This window comes from Aptenodytes forsteri, unplaced genomic scaffold (assembly GCF_000699145.1).
Source record: "Aptenodytes forsteri isolate BGI_AS27 unplaced genomic scaffold, ASM69914v1 Scaffold260, whole genome shotgun sequence".
Classification (NCBI taxonomy): Eukaryota; Metazoa; Chordata; class Aves; order Sphenisciformes; family Spheniscidae; genus Aptenodytes; species Aptenodytes forsteri.
The window spans coordinates 15964-24107 of NW_008795557.1; the positions used below are offsets into that span (position 1 = coordinate 15964).

At 59.8% G+C, this 8144-nt stretch overlaps 2 protein-coding genes across 2 annotated transcripts in view; one reads left to right on the forward strand and one right to left on the reverse strand.

Annotated features, from left to right (window-relative positions):
• Window positions 1-189: 189 nt before the first annotated feature.
• Window positions 190-2214, forward strand: PYCRL (pyrroline-5-carboxylate reductase-like). Its single transcript, XM_009282167.1, has 7 exons — window positions 190-261; window positions 373-442; window positions 502-566; window positions 849-1028; window positions 1238-1450; window positions 1584-1676; window positions 2032-2214. The coding sequence occupies exons 1-7, from the start codon at window positions 190-192 to the stop codon at window positions 2212-2214; spliced, it is 876 nt and encodes a 291-aa protein (XP_009280442.1).
• A 5220-nt stretch (window positions 2215-7434) lies between these two features.
• Window positions 7435-8144, reverse strand: part of TIGD5 (tigger transposable element derived 5) — a gene marked incomplete at its 5' end in the record, with an annotated part of 2063 nt that continues 1353 nt past the window's right edge. The window contains 1 exon segment of the mRNA XM_019472816.1: window positions 7435-8089. Coding sequence (XP_019328361.1) covers window positions 7557-8089 — 533 coding nt within the window.

Consider the following 8144-nt stretch of genomic DNA (forward strand, 5'->3'; position numbering starts at 1 on the left):
CGATGTGGGGACATGGGGACATGGGGACAGCCCTGTCCTGCCCCCCTCCCCGGGGTCCCCGCCCTCCATGGGGTCCCTGCCCCACAGAGCGGTTTGGGGACACGGGGACAGCCCTCTCCCTCCCACCCGGGTGTCCCTGCCCCATAGCGCGGTGTGGGGACAGCCCCGCTCATACTCAGAAGCCGGGAGATGGACCCTGCTTTTGAGGTCACCTCCCTTGTCACTGCGCCACGGCACAACTGCGTGCCCACAGCCACCCCCGTGGGGTGCCCTTGCTGACCCACGGGGTGCCCACAGCCGTCCCCATGGGGTGCCCGTGCCAGCCGGTCTGGCAGGATCCGTCCCCGGCCCCCTTTGCTCCACGTCCCCCAGGCTGATCAGGCTGGGGTTGGAGGAGAGGAGCACATCCCGGCTGAGATCGGGGTGCCAGGGCTGCGCTGGGGTGTCCCCACCACCCTGGGGCCACCCCGGCCACTCACCCCGGTCCCCGTGTTCCCCAAGGGAAGGTGCCAGCCAGCAGCATCCTGGCCAGCGCTCCCTCGGACAAAAACCTGGACGCCTGGCGGGTGAGTGGGGCCATGGGGTGACAAGCCACCCCGCTCGGTAGCCATGGAGGTGGGAGGCATGTTGGGGTGCCCCTCGCCACGATTTCAGGGCACCCTTTCCCCCCCCATGCAGGGCTTTGGCTCTTCCTTCCCAGGTCTGGGTGAAATCCAGGCAGAGCCTCGGTGGCTTTGCAGCCACAGCGGGTCCCCAAGCCATGTCCCCGCATGTGAATGTGCCTTGCCCATGGGTGTGCTGAGGGTGGGGGGTGCCAGGCTGTGACACCTCTCCTTGCCCACGGGCAGGAGTCGGGCTGCCGGACCACGCACTGCAACCTGGAGGTGCTGCAGGAGAGCACCCTGGTCTTCCTGGCCACCAAACCCCACATGCTGCCGGCTGTCCTGCAGGAGATCCGTCCTGCTGTGGGACCCCACCACATCGTCGTCTCGCTGGCGGCCGGCGTCACCCTCCAGACACTGCAGAGGGTGAGCCTCCTCCTCTTCCTCCTCCTCTTCCTCCTCCTCCTCCTGTTTGCACCCAGGGCCCACGGAGAAGGACACACCGCGTCCCCAGGTCCTTCCCCATGGACCATGCTTCTCCGCCAGCCCCAATGGGTGATACCCACCGACGTCTCAGGACACCCTTGGGTGCTGCCTGGAGCTGGCACCTCTCTCCCATCCCCATCTCTCCTCAGCTTCTCCCCGCCGGGACCAAGGTGCTGCGGCTCATGCCCAACCTGCCATGCGTGGTGCAGGCAGGGGCAATGGTCTTTGCCCGAGGCAGTGGTGCCGGTGATGGGGAAGCCGCCCTGTTGAAGAGCCTGCTGTCCTCCTGCGGGCTCTGCGAGGAGGTCCCCGAATCCTACATCAACATCCACACCGGCCTCAGCGGCAGTGGGGTGGCCTACGTAAGCACCCGCGCTCGGTGGGCACCGGCTCACCGGCAGGACACGGGATGCCGGCAGAAATCCCACCCATGCGGGGTTGGGGTTTGGGATCCCCCCTTTTACCACGCTCACCCCCGATGCTCTTCTCCCCCAGGTCTACCTGTTTGCTGAAGCCTTGGCTGAGGGAGCGGTGAAGATGGGCATGCCGGGTGGCTTAGCCAGCAGGATTGCAGCTCAGACGCTGCTGGTGAGTCGGTGCCGTTGCTCGGGGACACCTGGCATCGCTCCTCTCCCTCCTGCCCGCAGCTCCCACCTGGCTTGGGCACCCTGTCACCGTTGCTGCCCTGGGCTCTGCAGCACCCGACAGGGTGGCATAGCAAGGGAGGAGGCGCTGCATGGCCTCTTGCCTCAGTTTCCCCTCTTGAACCAAAGATGAGGCCACCAGGAGACAGCGAAGGGCATGGCAGTGGGACAGATGCTTTGGTGACATGTTCCCCGCCACAGGGTGTGGGCAATGGGAGGATGCTGCCATCCAGTCCCCGGGCAAAGAGAGGGGGGTTTGGGAGGTCCCCTTCTCTCTGACTCACCCTGGTCTCCCGTAGGGTGCAGCGAAGATGATGCTGGAGACAGGGGAGCACCCAGCGAAGCTGCGAGGAGACGTTTGCACTCCCGGGGGCACCACCATCCACGCGCTGCACCAGCTAGAGAAGGGCGCGCTGCGGGCCACTGTCATGAATGCTGTGGAGGCGGCCACCAACCGGGCACGCGACATGGCCAAGGACTAGCGGTCTGGCTGTGGATGAGCCCCTCCGTCCCGTCCCCTGCGGGGCAGGAGGGGCGATGGGGACCAGACCGAACCCCTTCAGGGAGCAGGGGGACACTGACACCCCCAAGAGACCCTGGCTGGGGGTGGGAGATGGCATGGACCCACGTCACGTAGGTAGTCATGTGCTACCTCTGCAGGACTGGGACCGAATAAACATGGGCAGCACGATGGCAGGCTTGGCTCTTTCTGGTCCCTTCAGTCCTGGGGGGCTACCGCACCCAGCACGGGGTCACCTCCACGGGGAGGTGACAGCCATGGGCCCCTGGGCCAGCAGGGATGGAGCTGATGCCACACTGGCTCTGTGCTCACTGGGGATGGAGCTGATGCCACGCTGGCTCTACGCTCACCAGCCCTGTACCAGGATGTATGGCACTGGGGAGAGGGATGGGGACGGGGTTTTGGGGATGGGCTGATCCCAAATCAAGCCTGCTGGGACTGGGCAGAGTGGCCGCATCCCTGCAGCAGGAGTTGAGGACCGTCGCAGGTGCCGTGAGGATGCCAAGGGACCTTGAGAAGTGGGGAGCTGGCAGGATGATGCTCTGGGGGTGAGCACAGAGAAAGGCTTTGATTTCCCAACTCGATGCCGAGCAGGGGTGCTCGGTGCTTGGGTTACACATGGGCACCGATGCCTGCTCCTCGGCTCGGCTCTGGAGATGCATGCATGAACACGGAGCTGTTATCCACATCCCAGAACCACGGGCGAGAAGTCAACCAGCTGAAAAACCTCCACCTCCCACCCCGGGCAGGCACCAGCATCGCACCACGATCCTGCAGACGGGTCTTGCTCTGGCAGCGAGACAGTGGGATGGAAGCCCAGACCCACTCTCAGCTCCAGGGTGCTGCACATCAAGGGAGTAGAAACTCAAAGCTTGCCTATCTGGAGAGGATCTGAGCCTTTTGCATGCCCTAATTAAGCTTCATTTGCCTCCCAGCACCTGCACGGACGCAATTAGTGATGATTTGTGAACCGCTTTAAAGATGAAAGGCTTTTTCCGGGCAAAAGATCACTGGTGAAACAGCTGGATGCTGAGCCTCCGGCTCTTACGGCTTTGACCCTCTCCCCAGGGATGCTGTCACCCCAGATGCCAGTGGCACCAAGCCAAGAGAGATGCCGCAGCCCTGCGGCGCTGTCGGGTCACGCCAAGGCATGACCTCCTTGGGCACCTTCTCGAAGCACCTAATTAATTAGGAAAGCTGCACAAAAGCTGGAGATGGAGCTCGAGCCTGCCCGCCTCTCCTGCCTGTCTCTATGCTTCGCCGTGTAGCCAGGGAAGGGGCTCATGGCACCTACGTGGTGCAAGGAAGCAGTGGTCCTCAAGGTTTCCAAGCCACCTGGTAGCTCCTTTGTCCTTCTTCTGCCTGCTTTTATCCCTGCCTTGTCCCCAGGTCCCCCCCCAAGGCGATTCTGCCGATCTCTCTGAAATATGCAGCCTTCTGATTTCATTCTTGGGCATCTCCATCTCTTCCGTGTCCTCCACGCCACTCTTTAACATATCTGGCCAAAAAGCTTTGGCCAAATCCAGCCCCACCGCTTGTGACGCGGCTGACCGCAGCCCCTGCCCATTCCCCATCTCCATGTGTCTTCCTAAAGGCTTTTGAGCTTTGGGTTTTCAGGTTGTCTTTCAGAGAAGCGGCACGTTCAACCCCAAAGCCAGGATGCCGATGACCTTCATCATTTTGTGAAGGGTTAGTTTTAACAAAAACAGCTTAAAATTCCATTAATTTTATTAAAAAAGCCAGCACTTGCTGCAGGTAAATTACTGCTACTACCTTACTGCTAGTACTCCTGCCTTCAAGAGAAGCATCTCATCCCGCCCGGTGAGATCATGGAGCAGATCCTCCTGGAAGACATGTCGAAGCATATGGAAGGCGGGGAGGTGATTAGAGACAGCCAACATGGCTTCACCAAGGGCAAATTGTGCCTGATGAAGGTAGTGGCTTTCTACGATGGAGTGACTGCATTGGTGGACAAGGGAAGAGCTATGGACATCGTCTACCTAGACTTTGATACGGTCCCCCACAACATTCCTGCCGCTAAATTGGGAGAGAGATGGGTTTGATGGATGGACTGTTAGATGGATCAGGTATTGGCTGGATGGCTGTGTCCAAAGAGTTACAGTCGATGGCTCAATGTCCAAGTGGAAACCAGTAACGAATGCTGTCCCTCAAGGGTCTGTACTGGGACCAGTACTATTAAATACCTTCATCAATGACATAGATGGTGAGACTGAGGGCCCCCTCAGCAAGTCTGCGGATGACACCAAGCTGAGTTGATTCCCCTGAGGGAAGGGATGCCATGCAGAGGGACCTTGACAGGCTGGAGGAGTGGGCCCATGCGAACCTCATGAAGCTCAACAAGGCCAAGTGCAAGGTTCTGCACCCGGGTCGGGGCAACCGGTATCACTACAGGCTGGGGGATGAAGGGATTGAGAGCAGCCCTGGCAAGAAGGACTTCTTGGTACTGGTGGATGAAAAGCTGGACATGAGCCAGCAATGTGCGCTCGCAGCCCAGAAAGCCAAGCGTATCCTGGGCTGCATCCAAAGCAGCGTGGCCAGCAGGGCAAGGGAGGAGATTCTGCCCCTCGAATGGGGGCTAAGAAAGACAGAGCAACGGTTTTAAACTGAAAGAGGGCAGATTTAGACTGGACGTAAGGAAGAAATTTTTCACGCTGAGGGTGGTGAGACACTGGATGGCCAGTGTGGCCAGAGAAGCTGTGGATGCCCCATCAAACCAGGGTGGCCAGAGAAGCTGTGGATGCCCCATCATTGGAAGTGTTCAAGGTCAGCCTGGACGGGGTTGTGAGCAACCTGATCTACTGAAAGGTGTCCCTGCCCAAGGCAGGAGGGTTGGACTAGATGATCTTTGAAGGTCCCTTTCAACCCAAACCATTCAATGGTTTGATGTTCTCATCTCCCAAACCAGGCCAAACGGTGCTGCGAGTGCACCCAGGCTGACCTACATGAGGAGAGATGACCTCCAGCCCGGTAACTTCTGCGGAGCTTGGCAATGTTTTTGTCAAACAAGTGAAGACTCCTTTAATTCACAAACTACTACTTGAAGCGAGCCACATCCCAAGCTCTAAAATGTTTTTGTGGGGTTTTTTTTGGTGCAAAAGATTTTAAAAATAAATAGAAACGTAGTTTTACATGGTCACATCCCATTGGTGGATAAAAGTCTGCATTCAAGCACGGCAGCATCAAGCCCCAAACACATACCATTAGGAAACCAAAGCTAAGGGAGAAGCGTGAAATGGGTGAGACACCCCGCAGCATGCTGGCTGTGAACGTGGCAGATGAACACCAGAAATTGAAGTTGGTTGGGTTTGTTGGGGTGGGAAAAAAAAGAAGTGCATTTCTCCCCTAATCCGAAGCTTTTCTTGACATTGGTTCTGCAGTGGAGTTTCAGGATCGGAAAGGACAAACCTCAGCTCCAAATTTGATTTTTTGTGGGTTTTTTTTTTTCTTTGCTGCTCCCTAAATTCCCTGGCAGCCTCGTTTATCCGCAAGTTAACCCTACTAATAAAGTAAAAAAAGTCAACTTGGGGAGCAGCCACAGCAGCTCGGGTGCCTGCCTGGCCCTGCCACGTTAAACAGGCTACGGAGAGGCAGGGAACACGATGGAGAAGACCACACCAAGAGGACACAACCGCATGCAGGTCCCCCTTGTGCCACCCCCCCCCATCCCACTGGGATGGCTCTGCGTGACCGTTTACAGATGACAACCCCAAAGTGGGAATAAAAATCCATTTAATTTTCATAAACTCTGAAGTTATGAGACAAAGACCCGACAAGTAAAAACACCCACCCTGCCTTGCTGACACGGGGCATGGCAGCACTTATGAGTTCATTTTTTTTTTCTTCCTTTCAATAATTTGGCTAAGCAGGCTAAAATTTAATCCAAATCAGGTCAAGAGCTGCTAAATTCACATCTGATGCCTCCGGTATTTCAAGGCAGTGCCGGGAGCCCTCCCCGCTCCCATCTCAACTCACGACGCACGTCACGCTGGCAGCTGTCTCCCCTGCACCACAAGACACGTCCTTCAGCCCCAGCCACCCTGCAAACCCCGGGGGGGGGGGGGGGGGCGCACCTCAACCCCCATCCCCGGAGCCTTCGGCTTCTCGAGGATGTGAGGATGATGGTACCTGTTTCAGCAGGCCTCCGTAGTCCGGGCGCGGGGCTGTCACGGGGAGTGACGGAGGTGACCCTCTCGGGGGAGCCGCAGCTTGTTGGATGCCACCTAAGTGTCCCTGTCCCAATCCAGTGCCTGAAGAAAGTTGTCTTAAACCAGCCCCAAACCTCCCCAGTTTAAGAAGACTCCGTTTCAGCAGTGGGAAGGGCATCACCAGCCTCTTCCAGGGCAGAACGTTTGCCTTACAGCACCCCAGGAGTGGTCCCTGTCCAGCCGGCTGCGCCGACCTCAGCCCCGCTCCGAGATGTGGGGAATTACTTACTGTAACTTCCCCCATCATCTTGGCTCCTCACAGTGACGCCGAGCAGGTCCCTCCCTCGCCCCTTCTCCCCACAGGGTTGGGGAGACTGGGCAGCGCGGGGGGCGTCCACCCCCTTCCAGTGGTGCCAGTGACCAGGGGGCCACCCCTGCTCAGTCTCCTGGGATTTAAAAAATAGCACCTCCTAAATATACTTAGGGTGAGGAACAACCCTCAAATACGCAACGTACGGAGGGGTTGTTGCACAAACCCCCCTCCCTGTTAGCCCTAAACTGTAACCCGCTCTTAGCCGTGGTAACCCAGGGGCGTTCGGGCCTCCTGAGCCCCAGGGACCGCCCGTGACAGAGGGGTGCAGGGAGCTAGCACCTCCACCGCCAGCCCCCTGGGACAACCGGCATGTCCCAGCCCCGTGTCCCCCCACCCCAAGCGGGGCGGTTGGTAGCCGAGAGGTTGCGGTTCACCCTGCCCTAGGAATGGGGACTGCCACCGCGGTGCAGCCGCTGGGCCATGCTGATGAGGGAGCGGAGCTGCACCAGCTTCAGCGGCCCCACTTGCCGGGGGTCCTGACCCTCCAGCCAGCGCAGCGCCGTCTCCAGACCTTTGATGGCTTCCCGAGCCGTGGGCAGCAAGGCATCCCCTCCTTCCCCACCCCTTCTGCCACCCCCGTCTCCGGCAGCTGCCTCCTCCTCCTCCTCCTCCTCTGCCCCGCAGCCCCCGGGGCCTTCCTCCTCAGCGTCCTCCTCCCCATCGTCCTCCTCTGTACCCGGGGCCGCGTCGTCCAAGTGCAACCAGTCGGCCACCTCCTCAGGAGCCAAGCGCTTGTAGGCCAACGCGGCCAGGTGGGTCAGGTCGCTAAAGACTTTGCTGTCCCCACCACCTTCCTCCCCGTGCGGAGGGTCTCCGTGCTCTTCCTCCCCGGGCTCAGCCCCCGGGGCCTTCCTCCTCAGCGTCCTCCTCCCCATCGTCCTCCTCTGTACCCGGGGCCACGTCGTCCAAGTGCAACCAGTCAGCCACCTCCTCAGGAGCCAAGCGCTTGTAGGCCAACGCGGCCAGGTGGGTCAGGTCGCTAAAGACTTTGCTGTCCCCACCACCTTCCTCCCCGTGCGGAGGGTCTCCGTGCTCTTCCTCCCCGGGCTGGGGCTCGAAGGCAGCGCGCAGCCCCAGGAGCCAACACTTCTCGATGGAGCCAGGGGGGATGAGGTCCCAGGAGAGGCCGGCCAGGTACAACATGTCCTTGAGGAGGAAGGACCGCACAAAGTCCATGGGGCCACCGGAGCCGCCGCCGCCAGCTGCGCACGAGACGGCCAGGCGCAACAATTCCCGCTTGTAGAGCTGCTTGAAGGCGGACACCACCCCCTGCTCCAGCGGAGCTGGGATTCGGCCTCCTCCTCCGGCCGAGCCGCTCCCGGCAGGGCCCTCGGGGCGGGAGGGGGCGGGGGT